At 43.0% G+C, this 27,613-nt stretch overlaps 1 protein-coding gene across 2 annotated transcripts in view; it reads right to left on the minus strand.

Annotated features, from left to right (window-relative positions):
• The window catches only part of LOC143816176 (multidrug and toxin extrusion protein 1-like), a 139,576-nt gene that overhangs the window by 73,443 nt on the left and 38,520 nt on the right, over positions 1–27,613 (minus strand). The window contains exons 3-5 of one of the 2 annotated variants that reach the window (XM_077296248.1): positions 26,768–26,836; positions 24,815–24,963; positions 313–355 (exon numbers count right to left, since the gene is read on the minus strand). In XM_077296248.1, the coding sequence (XP_077152363.1) occupies positions 313–355; positions 24,815–24,963; positions 26,768–26,836 (261 nt within the window). The remainder of the gene's footprint in view (positions 1–312; positions 356–24,814; positions 24,964–26,767; positions 26,837–27,613) is intronic. The other variant, XM_077296250.1, reaches the window with a different exon arrangement.

A 27,613-nucleotide genomic window follows, 5' to 3' on the forward strand; every position in this document is an offset into this window, starting at 1 on the left:
GTTTATTAAAATTTGATTTATATGGTTGCTGATTTGAACATTTATACTGACTCACTTGTGTCAACCATTTAGGAAAATCAGAAAAAAATGTAATTTCCATAATAATTTTCGATGTGGTATATAGCCAATTTAGAGAATCACAAACTAACACATCCCCTCTATTTCCATTTATATTATTAAAATGCATGACACTTTGCATATAATACAACTATATTGGGTTCCTATTAATTAAACTGAAGAGTGCTTCTATTACTATGTATGTAATTCTGTATTTAGTAAGACTGCATAGTTTAGTAAAATACATATACTTACTGGAAGCGTGGGAATTAAAATCAAAACGCACAATTCGGTTTGTCTGTTACAATATAAAAAAAAGAAATAAAATTTAATGGAAACTTTTTTCTCCACCAATACGAAATAATACACATTAGTCTCGGATGAAAGGAAAAGAAATTCAGTATTAGTTAACAACTAAAAGACCATAAAGCTCCACTATCAGCCCAGCCAATTCCTAACAGAAAGGTTGATATAAAGCTAGATTTTATTGATATGCTTTGCGAATTTGACAAGTGGAGTGCTATGCTCTTTTAGGTGTGAACTGATGTCAAATATGAAACAATGTATTGTATTTGGAGTTGATACGGCCAATCTGTAAGAGTACCACAGCTATGCATCTAGGGAGTTATGAGTATACCTAATCAGTAACAAAATACATGTTCATAATGATGAATGTAAATCTTCAGGGTTTTGTTTTGTTTTTTTCACAAAAAGAAAAATAAGGGAACAGATAATGCATAAAGGTAACTACATTAATAAATAAATTACAAAAGTGCTGACTACCCCAAATTCTTATTGGAGATGTGGGGCTCTAGATGGCTCTTTTACACGTTCGGTTCTGGTAATGTCCCCAGATTAAGATTTTACTGGTAGAAGTGCAATGTTTTATTATAGGAGTATTAGCACATACACGGTAGTTAGAATCTCTGTTAAGGTACCTTCACACGAAGCGACGCTGCAGCGATAGCGACAACGATGCCGATCGCTGCAGCGTCGCTGTTTGATCGCTGGGGAGCTGTCACACAGACCGCTCTCCAGCGACCAACGATGCTGAGGTCCCCGGGTAACCAGGGTAAACATCGGGTTGCTAAGCGCAGGGCCGTGCTTAGTAACCCGATGTTTACCCTGGTTACCAGCGTAAAAGTAAAAAAAACAAACAGTACATACTCACCTGCGCGTCCCCCAGCGTCTGCTTCCTGACACTGACTGAGCTCCGGCCCTAACAGCACAGCGGTGACGTCACCGCTGTGCTTTCACTTTCACTTTAGGGCCGGCGCTCAGTAAGTGTCAGGAAGCAGACGCTGGGGGACGCGCAGGTGAGTATGTACTGTTTGTTTTTTTTACTTTTACGCTGGTAACCAGGGTAAACATCGGGTTACTAAGCGCGGCCCTGCGCTTGGTAACCCGATGTTTACCCTGGTTACCAGTGTAAAACATCGCTGGTATCATTGCTTTTGCTTTCAAACACAACGATACACGGCGATCGGACGACCAAATAAAGTTCTGGACTTTATTCAGCGACCAGCGACATCACAGCAGGATCCTGATCGCTGCTGCATGTCAAACTAAACGATATCGCTAGCGAGGACGCTGCAACGTCACGGATCGCTAGCGATATCGTTACAAAGTCGTTTCGTGTGAAGGTACCTTTAGAAGCCATACTAGGCTAGGCGAATACCTAATCAGAGCACCACATGAAGGCCCACACCGAAGTACAAGCATATCATTAACTCAAAACTGAAAATAAAGAATAAACAACCACAAGACGGATTTCATCAACCAAGGTATCGTTTTAATCAATATAACGGCGCGGACCTGACAGTGACTGTAGGTTACTTTGCACAATCTTGCTGACAGGTTCACTTTAAGTTATGTGTAATAATGAGAGACGATACTGAGAAAAGGTATTGAACACATGATGAAAGAGAGGTGCAAAAATTCATGGAAGGTCATGACACAAGCTGTACTCTATTAACAGTTCGAAAACAATCCTGCCCTCAGTGAAAAATATCAGCTGGTTAAACTGATGGCCTATAAAAAGGTGTTTCAATACCAATGTGCCACATAAGAAACATCTCAAGATGGGTAAAACCAGTGAGCTGTCTCAAGACCTTATTGGCATTGATTACAGAAGAATTTTTAAACTACTGAAGGATCCAGTGAGCACTGTTGGGGCCATAATCTGGAAGTGGAAAGAATATAATTTCATTATAAACCGGACACGACCAGGTGCTCCTCGCAGGATTTCAGACAAAGGAGTGAGAAGAATTATCAGTAGTGTTGTTCAAGAGCCAAGGACCACCTGTAAACAGCTACTAAACAGCTACAGAAAGACATGGAATCAGCAGGCACAATTGTTTCAAAGGAAACTATAAGTAATACACTCAACCTCCATGGCATCTGTGCACACTAACCACGCAAGACTCCATTGCTAAACAAAAAGCATGTTCAAGTGCATTTAAAGTTTGCTGAACAACATTTAAACAAGCCTGTGAAATATTGGGAAAATACACTGCTCCAAAAAATAAAGGGAACCCTAAAATCCCACATCCTAGATATCACTGAATGAAATATTCCAGTTGTAAATCTTTATTCATTACATAGTGGACTGTGTTGAGAACAATATAACCTAAAAATGATAAACATAAATCACAACTAATATCCCACGGAGGTCTGGAGTTGGAAAGATGCTCCAAATCAAAGTGGAAAATGAAGTTACAGGCTGATCCAACTTCCGTGGAAATGCCTCAAGACAAGGAAATGATGCTCAGTAGTGTGTGTGGCCTCCACGTGCCTGTATGATCTCCCTACAATGCCTGGGCATGCTCCTGATGAGGCAGCAGATGGTCTCCTGAGGGATCTCCTGCCAGACCTGGACTAAAGCATCTGCCAACTCCTGGACAGTCTGTGGTGCAACGTGATGTTGGTGGATGGTGTGAGACATGATGTCCCAGATGTGTTCAATCAGATTCAGGTCTGGGGAACGGGCGGGCCAGTCCAAAGTTTCAATGCCTTCATCTTGCAGGAACTGCTGACACACTCCAGCCACATAGCCACATGAGGTCTGGCATTGTCCTGCATTAAGAGGAACCCAGGGCCAACTGCATCTGCATATGGTCTCACAAGGGGTCTGAGGATCTCATCTTGGTACCTAATGGCAGTCAGGCTACCTCTGGCGAGCAAATGGAGGGCTGTGCGACCCTCCAAAGAAATGCCACCCCACAACATTATTGACTCACTGCCAAACTGGTCATGCTGAAGGATGTTGCAGGCAGCAGATCGCTCTCCACGGCATCTCACGTCTGTCACATGTGCTCAATGTGAACCTGTTTTCATCTCTGAGGAGCACAGGATGCCAGTGGCGAATTTGCCAATCCTGATGTTATGTGGCAAATGCCAAGCATCCTGTATGGTGTTGGGCTGTGAGCACAACCCCCATCTGTGGACATCGGGCACTCAGACCATCCTCATGGAGTCGGTTTCTAACCGTTTGTGCAGACACATGCACATTTGTGGCCTGCTGGAGGTCATTTTGCAGGGCTCTGACAGTGCTCCTCCTGTTGCTCCTTGCACAAAGGTTGAGGCAGCAGTCCTGCTGCTGGGTTGTTGCCCTCCTTTGGCCCCCTCCACGTCTCCTGGTGTACTGACCCATCTCCTGTTAGTGCCTCCAGCCTCTGGACACTACGCTGACAGACACAGCAAACCTTCTTGCTACAGCCACATTGATGTGCCATCCCGGATGAGCTGCACTACTTGAGCCACTTGTGTGGGTTGTAGAGTCCGTCTCATGCTACCACGAGTGTGAAAGCAGAACCAACATTCAAAGGTGACCAAAACATCAGCCAGAAAGCATTGGTACTGAGATGTGGTATGTGGTCCCCACGTGCAGAACCACTCCTTTACTGAGTGTGTTTTGATAATTGCCAATAATTTCCATCTGTTTTCTATTCCATTTGCACAACAGCATGTGAAATTGATTGTCAAACAGTGTTGCTTCCTAAGTGGACAGTATGATTTCACAGAAGTTTGATTCACTTGGAGTTATATTCTGTTGTTTAAGTGTTCCCTTTATTTTTTTGAGCAGTGTGTATAGTCTGGTCAGATGATACCAAAACTGAACTGTTTGGATGCCATAATACACAGAAAAAAGGAAATAATTCAGCTCATCCTTATGATGGTATTCTCACAGCCTATGAGAATTTTGATCCGAGCACGGAAACATCTCTGCTTGATGCCAGATACTTGTGCATGAAAATGAAGGTATCCAGCTCAGGAAATAAAATCAAAAATCTTTATTTGGACAAATGTAAAAAGTAAGCTGCTTGACAAACCAGTGTATACAGGGGGAAGGAATCTCTTGAATAACTGGTCGTGTTTCGAACACGTGTAGTGTTCTTAGTCCTCAGTTTTACAATGAGCAGTCTTGCCACAAATTAAAATATGCCCCAAACAGATGGGGAACAGGGTGAAATGATTGCTCCACAGAATTACATTAACACTTGAATAACAGTGCACAAAGAGGAAGAAAAAAAAATATGCAGCGCCCCAGAGTCCTGGTTGCTGCAGTAATGTCATTCTTCCACCAGGGGGAGTTCTATTACGTCTGAAGGTAATAAAGGAGTCCATCCTTCCAGGTATCACCAAACATACACCACACTTCACACTCCAATCCACCAGAGGGAGTCATGCTCCTATCTAGTAGGGCACTCCTCACAGAAGGGTAAAACTGGTGGTTTGGATAGAAAGTTAGTCAGATGCTGCCTGGGTTTGACCCAGTGAGTACCTGTCAGGCAGACAGGGGGAAAAGGAGGAACATCTGAGCTGCAGACAGAGGGTCTCTGTCAGGGGTAGGATCCTGACAGAGGCCTAGCGGGATAGAAAGCTACGGAGCTGCGCCTACCCCACGTGCGGCAGTATCCAAAGAAAGGACATGAAGAGAACTGTGTTGTAGAGAGTGAGAAACGAAGTCACAGCACAAGGAGAAAACACCAGGAGGAGTTCTGCCCCGAGACAGGCAGCCTCCTTCTGAGGCGCGTAGCCGGTGGCCGGAACACCGAGGGACTAATTGACTCTACGCATTACTTCAGAGACCTGCAGGATAGTCAATTCCAAGTTGGCTGCCCGACCTTAATACCTAAGAAGACACGGTGGCAAATTGTGGGGGTCGGAGCGTCTCTAGGGTCCCTATAAACAAGCCTCAGGCCATCCCAGTCATACGGGTTTGTCCTATCCATACCATCTGGGGGACAGAGAGAAGACATCAGAAACATCCACGAAAGTTGTGAGGACCTTACCGAGTTGCTCAGCAGGGAGGGACTACAACACACAGGCGCTAGTAGGAAGGCTACTGATTTCCACCTGGATAAGGGGACTCTGGATTTGCCTTTGGACCGGCCGGACTCTGCCTTCCCTGTGGTCTGTACCCTGGACTGTGGATGCTGAAGCTTCCAGTAAAAGGTAAAGAGACTGCAACCTTGTGTCCTCGTTATTCCCTGCGCCTCACATCGTCCACCATTACCATCTACACTTCTGGGAAGCCCTGGGGATACACTTCACCTGTGGGAAGGTATACCATCTTGCTGCTATAACATCACCCCAGCGGACCCCTAAGCAGCGTCGGTCACCCTGACCGAGTACCACAGTTGGCGTCACGAACACCGTACAAACTACACCTTTCATTGGACGCCCCTCAAAGGGCCACGGACCGGGTCAGGCCACCGTGACATCCCCAGAACTAAGAAGGACCTGGTACCGAGTACCCCATTGCCCTTACGTGGGGGCGCTCCAAATACACCCCCCCAAAAAAAAAATTATAAATGTGCATAACATATACAAATAATATTGTCTATAAACAATCAATAATGCAACATAATTTCCTTCTTCAAGTTCAAGTTTACTTTTTACATTTGTCCAAATAAAGACTTTTGATTTTGTTTCCTGAGCTGGATACCTTAATTTTCATGCCATAATACACACCATGTTTGGAGGCCAGAAGGCACTGTATTTCATCCACAAAATACCAAACCAACAGTGTAGTTTGTAGGTGGGAACATTATAGGGTGGAGCTGTTTTTCAGCATATGGCACTGGCAAACTTAATATAATTGAAGGAAAGATGAATGTACAAATGTACCAAGATATTCTTGCTACAAATCTGCTGACATCTACCAGGAAGATGAAGATGGAACAAGGTGGACAATTCATCAAGACAATGTTCCCAAACACACAGCCAAGGAAACGCTCTATTGGTTTGAGAGAAGGAAAATATAGTTGCTAGAATGGCCCAGCCAACCACCTGATCTGAATTGAATAGAAAATTTATGGAAGCAACTAAAGGTAAGAGTTCATAGAAGGAGCCCACGGAATCTTCAGAATTTGAATAATGTGTGGAAGAATGGGCCAAAGTCACACCTGAGCAATGCATGTGACTAGTTTCTCCATACAGGACAGGAGGCTTCTTGAAGTTGTCATCACCAACAAAGGCTTTTGTACGAAGTATTAAATACATTTTAGTAAGCATGTTCAATACTTTTTCCAAGTGTCATTATTCATAATTATACATTAATTAATGTATGGACCGCTACGGTTTGATTTCTTTGCCTGTCTGGATTGGATGGGTTGCTACGGACATCTAGCTGGAATTTCATGTCAATAGTAGATTTAGAAATATATTTACTTAGAAAATTGGTGATGTGCTCAATACTTATTTCACCTGCTGTACAGTGGCATGTAAAAGTTTGGGCACCCCATGTCAAAATTCCTGTTATTATGAACAGTTAAGCAAGTTGAAGATGAAATGATCTCTAAAAGGCCTATTTTAGGCAAATATATATATATATATATATATATATATATATATATATATATATATATATATATATATATATATATATATTCATCTTTTACATTTTAAAAACTACAAAAAAATAAAATGGGCTGATGCAAAAGTTTGGGCACCTTGCATGGTTAGTACTTAGCGGCACCCCCTTTTGAAAGTATCACAGCTTGTAAACACTTTTTGTAGCCAGACAAGAGTATTTCAGTTCTTGTTTGAGGGATTTCTATCCATTATTCTTTGGAAAATTCTTCCAGATCTGTGAGATTCCGGGGTCGTCTTGCATTCGATGCTATTTTAAGGTCTAGCCACAGATTTTCAATGATTTTCAGATCAGGGGACTGTGAGGGCCATTGTAAAACCTTCAGCTTGTGCCTTTTGCAGTAGTCTATTGTGGATTTTGACATGTCTTTAGGATCATTATTCATTTATAGAAGCCATCCTCGTTTCAAATTTAGCCTTTTTACAGATGGTGTTATGTTTGCATCAAGAATTTGATGAAATTTCATTGAATCCATTCTTTCCTCTTCCTGTGAAATGCTCCCCATACCATTGGTTGCAACACAATCGCAAAGAATGATTGATCCACACTCATGCTTTATCGTGGGCGAGATGTTCTTTTCCTGAAATTCTGATCCCTTTTTTCTCCACAAATACCTTTGATCATTGTGGCCAAAGAGTTCTATTTTAACTTTTTCGGTCCACGGGACTTGTTTCCAAAATGCCTCAGACTTGTTTAAATGATCTTTTGCATACTTCTGAAGCTGAATCTTATGGTGAGGACACAGGAGAGGTTTTCTTCTGATGGCATTTCCACTTAGGCCATATCTGTGCAGGTGTCTCTTAACAGTAGAACAATGTGCCATAACTTCAGAATCTGCTAAATCTTTCTGAAGGTCTTTTGCAGTCAAGCAGAGGGTTCTGATTTGCCTCTCTAGCAATCCTACGATTCACTCTCACTGACATTTTGCTTGGTCTTCCAGACCTCATCTTGACCTCCACTGTTCCTGTTAACTGCCATTTCTTAATTACATTTCGAAGTGAGGAAAGGGCAACTTGAAAACGCTTTGCTATCTTCTTATAGCTTTCTCCTGCTTTGCGGGCCTCCACCATTTTCATTTTCAGAGTGCTAGGCAGCTGATTAGAAGAACCCATGGCTGCTGCTCTTTTGGCACAAGGTTATAGGAAGCTGGGTTTTTATAAAGCTGGAAAATTTGCATCACCTGGCCTTTCCTAACAATGATAGTGAGTGCCCCAACAGGCTAATAAAGGTCTGAAATCTAGAGCAAAGTTATCTGTGCACAACATATCTCCAAGGGTGCCCAAACGTTTGCATCGGCCCATTTTCCTTTTTGTAATTTTAACCCCTTAACGACTTAATGACCGCTGATACGCTTTTTAACAGCGGCAGTTAAGGGTACTTATACCTCAGCACTGCTTTTTAACGGCGCTAAGAAATAAGTGTATAGCACCCCCAGCATTGGAAATTCTCCGATGTCTCGGCTACCGGGGGTAGCTGAGACCCCAGAGAACATGATTCAGGTCAGATTTTACCAACCTCAGTGTTGCGATCGCCGTTATTCATTGCATAATGGCGACCGCAAAAAAAAAGTCAGATTTCCCATTTAATTTCTCTCTCCTTTGATGTGATCCTGTCCCCCAGCCGCCAGTGTATTCTTCCGGGAAAATGGTGGGTGTATGCTCAGTGTGCCCACCGAGATCTGCCAGTCAGCACCAGGCAACAACAGGAAATTTTTCCTATTGGTTCATTTTGATAAACCCTATCACAGTGATCAAAATACAAAAAATAGTAAATCAAACCCCCTTTATCACTTCCTTAGTTAGGTAAAAATAACTAAATTTAAAAAAGTATTTATTTCCATTTTTCCATTAGGGTTAGGGTTGGGGCTAGTGTTAGGGTTCGGGCTAAGGTTAGGGTTGGGGCTTGCAATTTTTAGAATGGTGTCACTTTTGGGTATTTTCTGTTGTACTGACCACCAAAACTCACTTCAAATGTGAGGTAGTCCCTCAAAAAAAAATTGTTTCGTACATTTTGTTGGAAAAATGAGAAATCGCTGGTCAACTTTTAACCCTTATAACGTCCTAACAACAAAAAAAATTATGTTTCCAAAATTGTGCTGATGTAAAGTTGACATGTGGGAAATGTTATTTATTAACTATTTTGTGCGAAATGACTCTCTGATTTAAGGGTACAAAAATTAAAAGTTTTAAAGTTATAAATTTTACCACTAACATGAAGTACAATATGTCACAAAAAACAAATTGTCTCGGAATCAGTGGGATAAATTGAAGCGTTCCAAAGCTATAACTTCATAAAGTGACAGTCGTCAGAATTGTAAAAATTGGCTTGGTCATTAAGTACCAAATCGGCTCTGTCACTACAGGGTTAAAATATAATAGACCAAAATATTTTTTTTGCCTAATATACAAAGGAAATGTGTCATCTTTAACTTTAGGCCTTTTAGAGATCATTTTATTATCAACTTGCTTAACTGTTCACAATAACAGTAATATTAACCAGAGGTGCCCAAACTTTTTCATGCCACTGTGTATATACAGTGGGGAAAAAAGTATTTAGTCAGCCACCAATTGTGCAAGTTCTCCCACTTAAAAAGATGAGAGAGTCACGTAATTTACATCAAAGGTAGACCACAACTATGAGTCAAAATGAGAAAACAAATCCAGAAAATCACTTTGTCTGATTTGGCAAGATTTATTTTGCAAATTATGGTGGAAAATAAGTATTAGGTCACCTAAAAACATGCAAGATTTCTGGCTCTCACAGACCTGTAACTTCTTCTTTAAGAGGCTCCTCTGTCCTCCACTCATTACCTGTAGTAATGGCACCTGTTTGAACTTGTTATCAGTATAAAATACACCTGTCCACAACCTCAAACAGTCACACTCCAAACTCCACTATGGTGAAGACCAAAGAGCTGTCGAAGGACACCAGAAACAAAATTGTAGCCCTGCACCAGGCTGGGAAGACTGAATCTGCAATTGGCAAGTAGCTTGGTGTGATGAAATCAACTGTGGGAGCAATAATAAGAAAATGGAAGACATACAAGACCACTGATAATCTCCTTTGATCTGGGGCTCCACGCAAGATCTCACCCCGTGGGGTCAAAATGATCACAAGAACGGTGATCAAAAATCCCATGACCACAAGGGGTGAATGACCTGCATAGAGCTGGGACTACCATAACAAAGGCTACCATCAGTAACACACTACGCCACCAGGACATAGATCCTACAGTGCCAGACATGTCCCCCCTGCTTAAGCAAGTACATGTCCGGGCCTGTCTGAAGTTTGCTAGAGAGCATTTGGATTATCCAAAAGAGTATTGGGAGAATGTCATATGGTCTGATGAAACCAAAGTAGAAACAAAACCCATTGTGTTTGAAGGAGACAGAATGCTGAGCTGCATCCAAAGAACACCATACCTACAGTGAAGCATGGGGGTGGCAACATCATGCTTTGGGGCTGTTTCTCTGCAAAGGGACCAGGATGACTGATCCATGTACATGAAAGAATCAATGGAGCCATGTATTGTGAGATTTTGAGTGTAAACCTCCTTCCATCAGCAAGGGCATTGAAGATGAAATGTGTTGTGGATTCTGTTTGCGGGCTCCCTCTGGTGGTTACTGCTGGTACTGGGTGACTTTGGTGGGTTGCGGCCTTTGGTTTCCATCTGTCCATCAGAGGCTGGGTGTTTCCTATTTTCCCTGGCCTCTCTGTCATTTCCCTTGCCGGCTATCAATGTGTTCAGATGTGCTCTGTTTGGTTCCTGCCTACCTGCTCCCAGATCTTTCAGGATAAGCTAAGTGCTGATTTTCAGTTGTTTGTTTTTTTTGTCCAGCTTGCTTAGAATGTCTCTTTGTTAGCTGGTTGCTCTAGTGGACTGAGGTTCTCCCCATGTGCCATGAGTTGGCACATGGGTTCTTGTAATCTCAGGATGGTTTTTTGATTAGGGTTTTTTGCTGACCGCTCAGTCCCCTTTTGTGTCATTCTGCTTTCTAGTTTTCAGCGGGCCTCTATTTGCTAAAGCTATATACATCATCTCTATGTATGTGCCTTCCTCTCATTTCACCGTCAATACATGTGGGGGGCAACTATATCTTTGGGGTTAATTCCTCTGGAGGCAAGTGAGGTCTTTGTTTTCTCTGCAGTACTAGTTAGCTCTTAGGCTGGTGCGTGGCGTCTAGAACCAACGTAGGCACGCTCCCTGGCTATCTCTAGTTGCGTTTGTCAGGCGTAGGGCAGCGGTCAGCCCAGGTTCCATCACCCTAGAGCTCGTCCGATATTTATTATACTTTGCTTATCCTGTGCTATCCCTAGCCATTGGGGATTCATGACAGTATAGCCGGCCCACAAAGTGTTAATTGTTTGGGCTGAAGCAGGAGAAAAAGAAGTGTTCAAGGAAAATTTTTTTTTTTTTTTCCTTCAGAGTTTTGCTGCCTAGCCCTTAATTGCTGTCTAGCTGCTTCTTACCTCCTCTTAACCCTTGAATGGCTCTGATCTTAGCTGTTTATCATGGATGTTCAGAGTTTGGCTTCCAGCCTGAGTAATCTCGCGGCAAAGGTTCAAAACATACAGGATTTTGTTGTTCACACTCCCATGTCTGAACCTAGAATTCCTATTCCAGAGTTTTTTTCTGGAGATAGATCTACCTTCCTGAATTTCAGGAACAATTGTAAATTGTTTCTCTCTTTGAAATCTCGCTCCTCTGGAGACCCTGCTCAACAGGTCAAGATTGTTATATCGTTCCTACGGGGCGACCCTCAGAATTGGGCATTTGCATTGGCACCAGGGGATCCTGCATTGCTCAGTGTGGATGCGTTTTTTCTGGCATTGGGATTGCTCTATGAGGAACCTAACCTAGAGATTCAGGCTGAAAAGGCTTTATTGGCCCTCTCTCAGGGGCATGATGAAGCGGAAATATATTGTCAGAAATTTCGGAAATGGTCGGTGCTTACTCAGTGGAATGAGTGCGCCCTGGCTGCAAACTTCAGAAATGGTCTTTCTGAGGCCATTAAGGATATTATGGTGGGGTTCCCTGCGCCTACAGGTCTGAATGAGTCTATGGCTATGGCCATTCAGATTGATCGGCGTTTACGGGAGCGCAAACCCGTGCACCAGTTGGCGGTGTCTTCTGAACAGGCACCTGAGACTATGCAATGTGATAGAATTCAGTCCAGAAGTGAACGGCAAAATTATAGGCGGAAAAATGGTTTGTGTTTTTATTGTGGTGATTCAGCTCATGTTATATCAGCATGCTCTAAACGCACAAAAAGGGTTGATAAATCTTTTGCCATTGATACTCTGCAGTCTAAGTTCATTTTGTCTGTGACTCTGATTTTTTCACTGTCTTCCATTTCCGTCGATGCCTATGTGGATTCAGGCGCTGCCCTGAGTCTTATGGATTGGTCATTTGCTAAACGCTGCGGTTTTAGTCTAGAGCCTCTGGAAGTTCCTATTCCTCTGAAAGGAATTGATTCTACACCATTGGCTATGAATAAACCGCAGTATTGGACACAAGTGACCATGCGCATGACTCCCGTTCATCAGGAGGTGATTCGCTTCCTTGTACTGTATAATTTACATGATGTACTAGTGCTTGGTCTGCCATGGTTACAAACTCATAATCCTGTCCTGGACTGGAAAACAATGTCTGTGCTAAGCTGGGGATGTCACGGGGTTCATGATGATGCACCTCCGATTTCTATAGCTTCATCTACTCCTTCGGAGATCCCTGCGTTTTTGTCGGATTATAGGGATGTTTTTGAGGAGCCTAAGCTCAATTCGCTCCCTCCCCATAGAGAGTGTGACTGTGCTATAGAATTGATTCCTGGCAGTAAGTTCCCTAAGGGTCGTTTATTTAATCTGTCACTGCCAGAGCATACTGCTATGCGGAATTATATTAAGGAGTCCTTGGAAAAGGGACATATTCGTCCATCTTTGTCCCCTCTGGGAGCAGGTTTTTTTTTCGTGGCAAAAAAAGATGGTTCCCTGAGGCCTTGTATAGATTATCGCCTTCTGAATAAGATTACAGTCAAATACCAGTATCCATTGCCATTATTTACTGATTTGTTTGCTCGCATTAAGGGGGCTAGGTGGTTCACTAAAATAGATCTTCGTGGTGCGTATAATCTGGTGCGGATAAAACAGGGGGATGAGTGGAAAACCGCATTTAATACGCCTGAGGGCCATTTTGAGTATTTGGTAATGCCTTTTGGACTCTCCAATGCTCCGTCAGTCTTTCAGTCCTTTATGCACAATATTTTCCGTGAATATCTGGATAAGTTTATGATTGTGTATTTGGATGATATTTTGGTGTTTTCTGATGACTGGGAGTCTCATGTTCTACAGGTCAGGAAGGTGTTTCAGGTTTTGCGGGCCAATTCTCTGTTTGTGAAGGGCTCAAAGTGTCTCTTCGGAGTCCAGAAGATTTCTTTTTTGGGGTACATTTTTTCTCCTTCTACTATTGAGATGGATCCCGTTAAGGTTCAGGCTATTTGTGACTGGACACAACCTACATCTGTTAAGAGCCTTCAGAAGTTCTTGGGGTTTGCTAATTTTTATCGTCGGTTCATTGCTAATTTTTCCAGTATTGTTAAACCTTTGACTGATTTGACTAAAAAGGGTGCTGATGTTGCTGATTGGTCTCCTGCGGCCGTGGAGGCCTTTCGGGAACTTAAGCGCCGGTTTTCTTCTGCTCCTGTGTTGTGTCAACCAGATGTTTCACTTCCTTTCCAGGTGGAGGTTGATGCTTCCGAGATTGGAGCGGGGGCGGTTTTGTCACAGAGAAGTTCTAATGGCTCGGTGATGAAGCCATGTGCTTTCTTCTCTAGAAAATTCTCGCCCGCCGAGCGCAATTATGATGTGGGTAATCGGGAGCTTTTGGCCATGAAGTGGGCATTTGAGGAGTGGCGTCATTGGCTTGAGGGTGCTAAACATCGCGTGGTGGTCTTGACTGATCACAAGAATCTCATTTACCTTGAGTCTGCCAGGCGTTTGAATCCTAGACAGGCTCGTTGGTCGTTATTTTTTTCTCGTTTCAATTTTGTGGTTTCATACCTGCCAGGTTCAAAGAATGTGAAGGCAGATGCTCTTTCCAGGAGTTTTGTGCCTGACTCTCCTGGAGACACTGGGCCTGCTGGTATCCTTAGGGATGGGGTAATATTGTCCGCTGTATCCCCAGACTTGCGACGCGCATTGCAGGAGTTTCAGGTGGATAAACCGGATCGATGTCCACCAGAAAGACTGTTTGTTCCGGATGATTGGACCAGTAGAGTCATCTCCGAGGTCCATTCTTCTGTGTTGGCTGGTCATCCTGGAATATTTGGTACAAGAGACTTGGTGGCCAGGTCTTTTTGGTGGCCTTCCTTGTCTAGGGATGTGCGTACCTTTGTGCAGTCTTGTGAAGTGTGTGCTCGAGCTAAGCCTTGCTGTTCACGGGCTAGTGGGTTGTTGTTATCCTTGCCCATCCCGAAGAGGCCTTGGACGCACATTTCCATGGATTTTATTTCTGATCTCCCGGTTTCACAGAAAATGTCCGTTATCTGGGTTGTGTGTGACCGCTTTTCTAAGATGGTTCATTTGGTGCCCTTGCCTAAGTTGCCCTCCTCCTCTGAGTTGGTTCCTTTGTTTTTTCAGAACGTGGTTCGTTTGCATGGGATTCCGGAGAATATAGTTTCTGACAGGGGATCCCAGTTTGTGTCTAGATTTTGGCGGACGTTTTGTGCCAAGATGGGCATTGATTTGTCTTTCTCGTCTACATTCCATCCTCAGACGAATGGCCAGACGGAGCGAACTAATCAGACCTTGGAAACTTATTTGAGGTGTTTTGTTTCTGCTGATCAGGATGACTGGGTTGCTTTTTTGCCACTGGCCGAATTTGCTCTTAATAATCGGGCTAGTTCGGCCACGTTGGTCTCTCCTTTTTTTTGTAATTCGGGGTTTCATCCTCGTTTTTCCTCTGGTCAGGTGGAGTCTTCGGATTGTCCTGGAGTGGACGTGGTGGTGGACAGGCTACATCACATTTGGAATCAGGTGGTGGACAATTTGAAGTTATCTCAGGAGAAGACTCAGCAGTTTGCTAATCGCCGTCGCCGCGTGGGTCCCCGACTTCTTGTTGGGGACTTGGTGTGGTTGTCTTCTCGTTTTGTCCCTATGAAGGTCTCTTCTCCTAAGTTCAAGCCTCGGTTCATCGGTCCTTATAGGATCTCGGAGATTCTTAACCCTGTATCTTTCCGTTTGGATCTCCCAGCATCGTTCGCTATTCATAATGTGTTCCATCGGTCGTTGTTGCGGAGGTATGAGGTGCCTGTTGTTCCTTCGGTCGAGCCTCCTGCTCCGGTGCTGGTGGAGGGAGAATTGGAGTATGTTGTTGAAAAGATCTTGGATTCTCGTGTTTCCAGACGCAAACTCCAGTATTTGGTTAAGTGGAAGGGTTATGGTCAGGAGGACAATTCCTGGGTGGTCGCCTCCGATGTTCATGCGACTGATTTGGTCCGCGCCTTCCATAGAGCTCACCCTGATCGCCCTGGGGGTTCTCGTGAGGGTTCGGTGACCCCTCCTCAAGGGGGGGGTACTGTTGTGGATTCTGTTTGCGGGCTCCCTCTGGTGGTTACTGCTGGTACTGGGTGACTTTGGTGGGTTGCGGCCTTTGGTTTCCATCTGTCCATCAGAGGCTGGGTGTTTCCTATTTTACCTGGCCTCTCTGTCATTTCCCTTGCCGGCTATCAATGTGTTCAGATGTGCTCTGTTTGGTTCCTGCCTACCTGCTCCCAGATCTTTCAGGATAAGCTAAGTGCTGATTTTCAGTTGTTTGGTTTTTTGTCCAGCTTGCTTAGAATGTCTCTTTGTTAGCTGGTTGCTCTAGTGGACTGAGGTTCTCCCCATGTGCCATGAGTTGGCACATGGGTTCTTGTAATCTCAGGATGGTTTTTTGATTAGGGTTTTTTGCTGACCGCTCAGTCCCCTTTTGTGTCATTCTGCTTTCTAGTTTTCAGCGGGCCTCTATTTGCTAAAGCTATATACATCATCTCTATGTATGTGCCTTCCTCTCATTTCACCGTCAATACATGTGGGGGGCAACTATATCTTTGGGGTTAATTCCTCTGGAGGCAAGTGAGGTCTTTGTTTTCTCTGCAGTACTAGTTAGCTCTTAGGCTGGTGCGTGGCGTCTAGAACCAACGTAGGCACGCTCCCTGGCTATCTCTAGTTGCGTTTGTCAGGCGTAGGGCAGCGGTCAGCCCAGGTTCCATCACCCTAGAGCTCGTCCGATATTTATTATACTTTGCTTATCCTGTGCTATCCCTAGCCATTGGGGATTCATGACAGAAATGTGGATGGATCTTTCAGCATGATAATGATCCCAAGCACACCACCAGGGCAACGAAGGAGTGGCTTTGTAAGAAGCATATAAAGGTCCTGGAGTGGCCTAGTCAGTCTCCAGACCTCAACCCTATAGAAAGCCTTTGGAGGGAGTTGAAAGTCCTTGCTGCCCAGCGACTGGCCAAAAACATCACTGATCTAGAGGAGACCTGCATGGAGGAATGGGCCAACATATTACCAACAGTGTGTGCCAACTGTTGTGAATTTGGATTCTGGGCTCCCCCGGTGGCTACTGGTGGAATTGAACTGGTGTCTTTATCTTCTCTGTTCACCTGTTCCCATCAAGATGTGGGAGTCGCTATATAACCTTGCTGCTCTGTTAGTTGCTTGCCGGTCAACAATGTTATCAGAAGCCTCTCTGTGCTTGTTCCTGCTCCTAGACAACTACTAGATAAGTTGGACTCTTGTCCATGTTTGTTTTTGCATTTTTGTTCCAGTTCACAGCTGTAGTTTCGTTACTGTGTCTGGAAAGCTCTTGTGAACAGGAATTGCCACTCTGGTGTTATGAGTTAATGCCAGAGTTTTAAAGTAATTTCTGGATGGTGTTTTGATAGGGTTTTCAGCTGACCATGAAAGTGTCCTTTCTGTCTTCTGCTATGTAGTAAGTGGACCTCAAATTTGCTAAACCTATTTTCATCCTACGTTTGTTATTTCATCTTAATTCACCGCCAATACATGTGGGGGGCCTCTGTCTCCTTTCGGGGTATTTCTCTAGAGGTGAGCTAGGACTACTATTTTCCTCTGCTAGCATTATTTAGTCCTCCGGCTGGTGCTGGGCATCTAGAATCAACGTAGGCATGCTACCCGGCCACTGCTAGTTGTGCGTTAGGTTTAGTTCATGGTCAGCTCAGTTCCCATCTTCCAAGAGCTAGTTCCTATATATGCTAATGCTATGTTCTCTTGCCATTGAGATCATGACAGTTTGACCGGCCCACTAAAGGGTTAAAATCCTTGGCTGAGAAAGGAGAGAAATAAGTAGTTTGCTGAAATTTTTTTTTTTTTTTTTTTTTTTTCTCTCCTTCTAATCTTTGAATGGCTCTGTGTCCACCTGTTTGTAATGGATCTTCAGAGTGTAACTGCAGGTTTGAATAATCTCGCCACGAAGGTACAGAATTTGCAAGATTTTGTTTGTCATGCACCTGTATCTCGGGGAATAGATCTGGGTTTCAGAATTTTCGAAATAATTGCAAATTATTTTTGTCCCTGAAATCTCGCTCTGCCGGAGACCCTGCACAGCAGGTCAGGATTGTGATTTCCTTGCTCCGGGGCGACCCTCAAGACTGGGCTTTTTCATTGACACCAGGGGATCCTGCGTTGCTCAATGTGGATGCGTTTTTTCTGGCCTTGGGGTTGCTTTATGACGAACCTCATTTGGAGCTTCAGGCAGAAAAAACTTTGATGTCCCTATCTCAGGGGCAAGATGAAGCGGAAATTTACTGCCAAAGATTCCGTAAATGGTCTGTGCTTACTCAGTGGAATGAGTGCGCCCTGGCGGCGACTTTCAGAGATGGTCTCTCTGATGCCATTAAGGATGTTATGGTGGGGTTCCCTGTGCCTGCGGGTCTGAATGAGTCCATGACAATGGCTATTCAGATCGATAGGCGTTTGCGGGAGCGCAAACCAGTGCACCATCTGGCGGTGTCCACTGAGAAGTCGCCAGAGAGTATGCAGTGTGATAGAATTCTGTCCCGAAGCGAGCGGCAGAATTTTAGACGGAAAAATGGGTTGTGTTTCTATTGTGGTGATTCCACTCATGTTATATCAGCATGCTCTAAGCGCACTAAAAAGCTTGGTAAATCTGTTTCCATTTGCACCTTACCGTCTAAGTTTATTCTATCTGTGACCCTGATTTGCTCTTTGTCATCTATTACCACGGACGCCTATGTCGACTCTGGCGCCGCTTTGAGTCTTATGGATTGGTCCTTTGCCAAACGCTGTGGGTATGATTTAGAGCCTTTGGAGACTCCTATTCCTCTGAAGGGGATTGACTCCACCCCATTGGCTAATAATAAACCACAATACTGGACACAAGTAACTATGCGTATTAATCCGGATCACCAGGAGATTATTCGCTTTCTGGTGCTGTATAATCTACATGATGATTTGGTGCTAGGATTGCCTTGGCTGCAATCTCACAACCCAGTCCTCGACTGGAGAGCTATGTCTGTGTTGAGCTGGGGATGTAAGGGGGCTCATGGGGATGTACCTGTGGTTTCCATTTCATCATCTATTCCCTCTGAAATTCCTGAGTTCCTGTCTGACTATCCTGACGTCTTTGAGGAATCCAAGCTTGGTTCGTTACCTCCGCACCGAGAGTGCGATTGTGCCATAGATTTAATCCCGGGTAGTAAATACCCAAAGGGTCGTTTATTTAATCTGTCTGTGCCTGAACATGCTGCTATGCGAGAATATATAAAGGAGTCTTTGGAAAAGGGACATATTCGTCCATCGTCATCTCCCTTAGGAGCCGGTTTTTTCTTTGTGTCAAAAAAAGACGGCTCTTTGAGACCATGTATTGATTATCGGCTTTTGAATAAAATCACTGTTAAATATCAATACCCATTGCCGTTGCTGACTGATTTGTTTGCCCGCATAAAGGGGGCCAAGTGGTTCTCTAAGATTGACCTTCGTGGGGCGTATAATTTGGTGTGAATCAGGCAGGGGGATGAGTGGAAAACCGCATTTAATACGCCCGAGGGACACTTTGAGTATTTAGTGATGCCTTTTGGTCTTTCAAATGCTCCGTCAGTTTTCCAGTCCTTTATGCATGATATTTTTCGCGATTATTTGGATAAATTTATGATTGTGTATCTGGATGATATTCTGATTTTTTCGGATGACTGGGACTCTCATGTCCAGCAAGTCAGGAGGGTTTTTCAGGTTTTGCGGTCTAATTCTTTGTGTGTGAAGGGTTCTAAGTGTGTTTTTGGGGTACAGAGGGTTTCCTTTTTGGGATATATTTTTTCCCCCTCTTCCATTGAAATGGATCCTGTCAAGGTTCAAGCTATTTGTGATTGGACGCAGCCCTCTTCTCTTAAGAGTCTTCAGAAATTTTTGGGCTTTGCTAACTTTTATCGTCGATTTATTGCTGGTTTTTCGGATATTGCTAAGCCATTGACCGATTTGACTAAGAAGGGTGCTGATGTTGCTGATTGGTCCCCTGATGCTGTGGAGGCCTTTCGGGAGCTTAAGCGCCGTTTTTCCGCTGCTCCTGTGTTGCTTCAGCCTGATGTTGCTCTACCTTTTCAGGTTGAGGTCGACGCTTCTGAGATCGGAGCTGGGGCAGTGTTGTCGCAGAAAAGTTCTGACTGCTCCGTGATGAAGCCTTGTGCCTTCTTTTCCCGTAAATTTTCGCCCGCTGAGCGGAATTATGATGTTGGGAATCGGGAGCTTTTGGCCATGAAGTGGGCTTTTGAGGAGTGGCGCCATTGGCTTGAGGGGGCCAGACATCAGGTGGTGGTATTGACTGACCACAAAAATTTGATTTATCTTGAGACCGCCAGGCGCCTGAATCCTAGACAGGCGCACTGGTCATTATTTTTCTCTCGGTTTAATTTTGTGGTGTCATACCTACCGGGTTCTAAGAATGTTAAGGCGGATGCCCTTTCTAGGAGTTTTGAGCCTGACTCGCCTGGTAACTCTGAACCCACAGGTATCCTTAAGGATGGAGTGGTATTGTCAGCCGTTTCTCCAGACCTGCGGCGGGCCTTGCAGGAGTTTCAGGCGGATAGACCTGATCGTTGCCCACCTGATAAACTGTTTGTTCCTGATGATTGGACCAGTAGAGTCATCTCTGAGGTTCATTCTTCTGCGTTGGCAGGTCATCCTGGCATTTTTGGTACCAGGGATTTGGTGGCAAGGTCCTTCTGGTGGCCTTCCCTGTCACGAGATGTGCGAGGCTTTGTGCAGTCTTGTGACGTTTGTGCTCGGGCCAAGCCTTGTTGTTCTCGGGCTAGTGGATTATTGTTGCCCTTGCCTATTCCTAAGAGGCCTTGGACGCACATCTCGATGGATTTTATTTCAGATCTGCCTGTTTCTCAGAAGATGTCTGTCATCTGGGTGGTGTGTGACCGTTTCTCTAAGATGGTCCATTTGGTTCCTCTGCCCAAGTTGCCTTCTTCTTCCGAGTTGGTTCCTCTGTTTTTTCAAAATGTTGTTCGTTTGCATGGTATTCCTGAGAATATCGTTTCTGACAGAGGGACCCAATTCGTGTCTAGATTTTGGCGGGCATTCTGTGCTAGGATGGGCATAGATTTATCTTTTTCGTCCGCTTTCCATCCTCAGACGAATGGCCAGACCGAGCGGATTAATCAGACCCTGGAGACATATCTGAGGTGTTTTGTGTCTGCTGACCAGGATGATTGGGTTGCTTTTTTGCCATTGGCGGAGTTCGCTCTCAATAATCGGGCCAGCTCTGCCACTTTGGTGTCCCCGTTTTTCTGTAATTCGGGGTTTCATCCTCGATTTTTCTCTGGTCAGGTGGAATCTTCGGATTGTCCTGGAGTGGATGCTGTGGTGGAGAGATTGCATCAGATCTGGGGGCAGGTGGTGGACAATTTGAGGTTGTCCCAGGAGAAGACTCAGCTTTTTGCCAACCGCCACCGTCGTGTTGGTCCTCGGCTTTGTGTTGGGGATTTGGTGTGGTTGTCTTCTCGTTTTGTCCCTATGAGGGTCTCTTCTCCTAAGTTTAAGCCTCGGTTCATCGGTCCGTATAAGATATTGGAGATTCTTAACCCTGTTTCCTTCCGTTTGGACCTCCCTGCATCCTTTTCTATTCATAACGTTTTTCATCGGTCATTATTGCGCAGGTATGAGGTACCGGTTGTGCCTTCCGTTGAGCCTCCTGCTCCGGTGTTGGTTGAGGGTGAGTTGGAGTACGTTGTGGAGAAAATCTTGGACTCTCGTGTTTCCAGACGGAGACTCCAGTATCTGGTCAAGTGGAAGGGATACGGCCAGGAGGATAATTCTTGGGTGAATGCATCTGATGTTCATGCCTCTGATCTTGTTCGTGCCTTTCATAGGGCCCATCCTGATCGCCCTGGTGGTTCTGGTGAGGGTTCGGTGCCCCCTCCTTGAGGGGGGGGTACTGTTGTGAATTTGGATTCTGGGCTCCCCCGGTGGCTACTGGTGGAATTGAACTGGTGTCTTTATCTTCTCTGTTCACCTGTTCCCATCAAGATGTGGGAGTCGCTATATAACCTTGCTGCTCTGTTAGTTGCTTGCCGGTCAACAATGTTATCAGAAGCCTCTCTGTGCTTGTTCCTGCTCCTAGACAACTACTAGATAAGTTGGACTCTTGTCCATGTTTGTTTTTGCATTTTTGTTCCAGTTCACAGCTGTAGTTTCGTTACTGTGTCTGGAAAGCTCTTGTGAACAGGAATTGCCACTCTGGTGTTATGAGTTAATGCCAGAGTTTTAAAGTAATTTCTGGATGGTGTTTTGATAGGGTTTTCAGCTGACCATGAAAGTGTCCTTTCTGTCTTCTGCTATGTAGTAAGTGGACCTCAAATTTGCTAAACCTATTTTCATCCTACGTTTGTTATTTCATCTTAATTCACCGCCAATACATGTGGGGGGCCTCTGTCTCCTTTCGGGGTATTTCTCTAGAGGTGAGCTAGGACTACTATTTTCCTCTGCTAGCATTATTTAGTCCTCCGGCTGGTGCTGGGCATCTAGAATCAACGTAGGCATGCTACCCGGCCACTGCTAGTTGTGCGTTAGGTTTAGTTCATGGTCAGCTCAGTTCCCATCTTCCAAGAGCTAGTTCCTATATATGCTAATGCTATGTTCTCTTGCCATTGAGATCATGACAGCCAACCTTGTGAAGACTTACAGAAAATGTTTGACCTCGGTCATTACATATAGATCAAAGTTGTGGTTGCACTCTTATAAATGTAAAACGGTGCTTAAGAGGAAAAAATAGTCCAATATGTATAAAAGTAACCTCAAGCACTCATCCGTGAAAAAAAATACTTTATTAATGGAATCCACAGCCGATATAATAACAGAAAAAAACTTTTCCCAACATTTCGGCCTTCTTTTGGCCTTTTTCAAGGGTATTTTTCTACATGAAAACATAAAAATACAGAACATATAAATCCATCAAGTGGAATCCCCTTCTTGGCGCTTGCGCAGTTCCGCCAGTAATACATCTCCTCTTTGTACTCTTCTGGATTCATTCGTTAGCACATGCGCACTCCCCTTATCACTGCGTCTGCGCACTTTTCCTTTTCCCTCTCACATTCATTATTTTCCGGCAGTACTCGGCTGCTTCGGATCACATGATGCACCCGGAAGTTAGCAGCGGACAAAGCGACTGCGGCGCTTAAAAAGGGCTTCCTCCAGCATAACGTGCACTTCTCGTCACACCGAACCTGGTGTACATCTCAATTGCCGATTCCCCTACTTACAGGTACAGTGGTTGGTGGTTTTTGTTGGTGTCTATAGTCTTGCGATTTCGAGGATTTAAGGATTAGGGTTATAGCAGATAAGTAGACAACATGCTCTATCATTACTCTCTGGTACCTGTCTCAGACGAGTGGTGTTTGGTTTTCTCCCGTCATTTGAAGAGTTAATTTGACATACCTTTCTTTCTCTCTCTGCCTTTGGGAAATCTTCCATTAATATACTGGCGTTCTGATGAGCATATGTTCAGTTTCCTTTGTTTTAGGTGAATTCACAAGCAAGGGTATTATGTTTTTTTGTTGCACTTATAACATGATGATGTCATATGACTACTTGATGGATTTATATGTTGAAAAAGGCCAGAAGAAGGCTGAAACGTTGGGAAATTTTTTTTTCTGTTATTATATCGGCTGTGGATTCCATTAATAAAGTATTTTTTTCACGGATGAGTGCTTGAGGTTACTTTTATACATATTGACCTCGGTCATTGCCAGCAAAGGATATATAACAAAATATTGAGATGAACTTTTGTTAATGACCAAATACTTATTTTCCACCATAATTTGCAAAATAAATCTTGCCAAATCAGACAAGGTGATTTTCTGGATTTGTTTTCTCATTTTGACTCTCATAGTTGTGGTCTACCTATGATGTCAATTACAGGCGCCTCTCATCTTATTAAAGTGGGAAAACTTGCACAATTGGTGGCTGACTAAATACTTTTTTTCCCCACTGTATGCATATACTATTTTTATTTTTCATCACTTTCCCTTATCCCATTTAAAAATGAAGACATTAAAATACAACATATACAATTTTTTTATGCTATCATATCCGAGAAAGTTCAATCTATCAAAAAAACAACCCAGTATTTAAATCATATTTTCTGGTCAATACACTTACTTAAAAAATACAATAAAAGCGATCAAAATGTGATATATGACCCCAAATGGTATGGCTAAAAATGTAATCGCAGCATGCAAAAAATAAAACCCTTAATGAGCTCCACGGACAAAAAAAAAAAAAAGTTATGTTTCAGAAAAATGATGACACAAATATTTTTTTGCAAAGTTCTGTATGGATGTATTCACAGAAAAATAAAAAAGTTATGGCTCTTAGAACAAAAGGAGAAAAATATCAAAAGCAAAACCAAAAAAAATGGTTATTAGAGGTTTTACACTTTTGTCGATTTTATGGTATAAATGTGTTTAGAAGTAAACATAAATTACGGTAATAATATTTTGAATTGTCAGTCTATTTTTATGTTCATTCCGTTAATAAATACAATTTAGTGTGTGCATCAATGTCTTTGAAAAACACATACAATAGAAAAATTCTATTATAAAAAAGTGGAAAAGGGTGAATGCTGTGTGGTCTACAGACTCCTCAGGCTGGTTCATAGCTGGGACAATACTAGTTCCTGAAGCTGGGCGAGAAAACCAAGGGCATCTGTGTATAGCACTGTTATTTATGCAGTGTAGGAAGGTATTATTTGAGCACTGTTATTTTGGTATTATACATTTCTATCATTTTTATCCTGGTTTTTCTCACAAAAGGCTTCAGTTGACGAAATATGGCACTCCTGGGATGTTTATGTGCCCAGATTGTGTCCTATAGCATGAAAATCAGTTGAAAGAATCCAGCACTCTATGTGAATGTTAAAGGTATTACTTATTCATCAGATTCACCATGTATAAGTGTGACATTTCGGTCTTATGGACCTCCATCAGACATACATATAGTGATGAAATGGACCTAAAGAGAAGGAGCGGACTCTGGCGAGGCGACAAGGTGTATGATGCGCCTACGTCCCAAAGACGCTAGTTGCATCATACACCTTGCTGCCTTGCCACAGTCACCTCCTTCTCTTTAAGTCCGCTTCATCTCCATGTATATGTCTGATAAACGTCAATAAGATCAAAACGTCACACTTATACACTGTTAATTGGATCAATAAATACTGTAATACCTTCAAAAACCACATAGAGTGCCGGATTCTTTCATTATTTGATTTCCTCAGAAAATGTTTTGCTCAGGACCATTACGTGTTTACAGTATTTACAAGGCATAAAATAGGTACAAAAATTCTAAACTTACCTTGCTACTTCTTTGTTTTGCCCAAAAAGAAGCATAATGTTTTCTGTATTGATATACAAAGCCAAGCATGGGAAGCAAGCTAGTGATAGAATAAGGATCGCTCGCTGAATAATGACTCCCATGTACTTTAGGTTTCTTCCACCATAAATCTTTAAAAAAAATAAAAGTGCAACATACCATTTGTAATAATACAAAACCCAAACCTATGACTAAGAATATTGATGGTTTGCTTTCTTCATTATTTTTTTTTATTATTTGCCATATTTAAAAGGATGTGATATCTATAATTGCATCTGTCGCTCCCCTTGCTGCATTCTATTTCTTCTTGGTGTTATGATTTGGATATTGTATGATAGTATCATTTTTGCAATGTACGCACTGTAAAGCACTGCTTTATTATAGCAAGTGATAATATTCTTTATGTACAGTGCCTTACGAAAGTATTCGGCTCCCTGGAACTTTTCAACCTTTTCCCACATATCATGCTTCAAACAAAGATACCAAATGTAAATTATTGGTGAAAAATCAACAAGTGGAACATAATTGTGAAGTTGAACGAAATGTATTGGTTATTTAAAATTTTTGTGGAAATTCAAAAACTGAAAAGTGGGGCGTGCAATATTATTCGGTCCCTTTATTTTCAGTGCAGCAAACTCACACCAGAAGTTCATTGTGGATCTCTGAATGATCCAATGTTGTCCTAAATGCCTAATGATGATAAATATAATCCACCTGTGTGTAATCAAGTCTCCGTATAAATGCACCTGCTCTGTGATAGTCTCAGGGTTCTGTTTGAAGCACAGAAAGCATCATGAAGACCAAGGAACACAACAGGCAGGTCCGTGATACTGTTATGGAGAAGTTTAAAGCTGGATTTGGATGCAAAATAATTTCCAAACCTTTAAACATCCCAAGGAGCACTGTGCAAGCGATCATATTGAAATCTGGCCTTTATGGAAGAGTGGCAAGAAGAAAGCCATTTTTCAAAGATATCCATAAAAAGTGTCATTTAAAGTTTGCAACAAGCCACCTGGGAGGCACACCAAACATGTGGAAGGTGCTCTGGTCAGATGAAACCAAAATTGAACTTTTTGGCAACAATGCCAAACGATATGTTTGGCGTAAAGGCAACACAGCTCATCACCCTGAACACACCATCCCCACTGTCAAACATGGTGGTGGCAGCATCGTGGTTTGGGCCTGCTTTACTTCAGCAGGGACAGGGAAGATGGTTAAAATTGATGGGAAGATGGATGGAGCCAAATACAGGACCATTCTTGAAGAAAACCTGTTGGAGTCTGCAAAAGACCTGAGACTGGGACGGAGATTTGTCTTCCAACAAGACAGTGATCCAAAACATAAAGCAAAATCTACAATGGAATGGTTCACAAATAAATATCCAAGTGTTAGAATGGCCAAGTCAAAGTCCAGACCTCAATCCAATCGAGAATCTGTGGAAAGAGCTGAAAACTGCTGTTCACAACCGATCTCCATCAATCCTTACTGAGCTCAAGCTGTTTGCCAAGTAAGAATGGGCAAGAATTTCAGCCTCTCGATGTACAAAACTGAGAGACATACCCCAAGCGACTTGCAGCTGTAATCGCAGCAAAAGGTGGCGCAACAAAGTATTAAGTTAAAGGGGCTGAATAATATTGCACGCCCCACTTTTCAGTTTTTGAATTTCCACAAAAATTTAAAATAACCAATACATTTTATTCAACTTCACAACTGTGTTCCACTTGTTGTTGATTCTTCACCAAAAATTTACGTTTGGTATCTTTATGCTTGAAGCATGATATGTGGGAAAATGTTGAAAAGTTCCAGGGAGCCGAATACTTTCACAAGGAAAGTACCTTTTATTTAGTTTAAAAAGTAAAGGATCTGATCTATTAAAAATTTAAGGATCCATTGAAGTAGAGTTAGGGAAAAAAAATCATTGTTACACTTTATTACCTGTGATAGGAGAGTATCGCATGCCGTAGTTAGTCCAAATCCCACTGCTACTCCAGTCACTGTTGTGAACTGATGAAAAATAAATCATGTACAATTATAGTTATTTCCTTGGATGACAGGGTGCAGATTTCATCATTTAATAGTAGTACAGAATTTCATGTAACCATGAAGTTTCCACTTGGATTGAAACTTTGGCCGGAGCCACACAATCATATATTCTCTATGCGAGAGAATCAGATCGATTATTAACACTCTGGTCCGAGTTTAATCATAGTGTCAGCTTAGTGTGATCCGATTCTCTCGCTTGAGGATATCGAAGTACATGTGTAGAGAAGATGGAAAACTTAATTTCTCCATCTTCTCCATTGTCTGAGTCTGTGGAAATCAAACTGCACTCAGAGGACATCCAAATGCAGTCCAATGTTTTACATGCACCCATAGGCATTCACTTTGCTCTGCTTTAGCCAATGACTGGTCGACTTGGCCTTGTGTTTTGGATCATTGTCATGTTTGAACTTCCAAGTACGTCCCATGCGCAGCTTCCGGGCTGATGATTGCAAATTTGCCTCCAGTATTTGCTGATAACATGCTGCATTCATCTTTCCTTAAACTTTGACCAAGTTTCCTGTGCCTTTGTAGCTAACACATCCCCAAAACATCAGCGATACACCTCTGTGCTTTACAGTAGGAATGGTGTTCCTTTCATAATAGGCCTTGTTGACCTCTCTCCAAACGTAACATTTATGGTTGTGACCAAAAAGTTAAATTTTGGTCTCATCACTCCAAATTATCTTGTTCCAGAAGTTTTGAGGCTTGTCTCTGTTCTGTTTTGCGTATTGTAGACCA

The sequence above is a fragment of the Ranitomeya variabilis genome, chromosome 3, assembly GCF_051348905.1.
Source record: "Ranitomeya variabilis isolate aRanVar5 chromosome 3, aRanVar5.hap1, whole genome shotgun sequence".
In the NCBI taxonomy this organism is placed as follows: Eukaryota; Metazoa; Chordata; class Amphibia; order Anura; family Dendrobatidae; genus Ranitomeya; species Ranitomeya variabilis.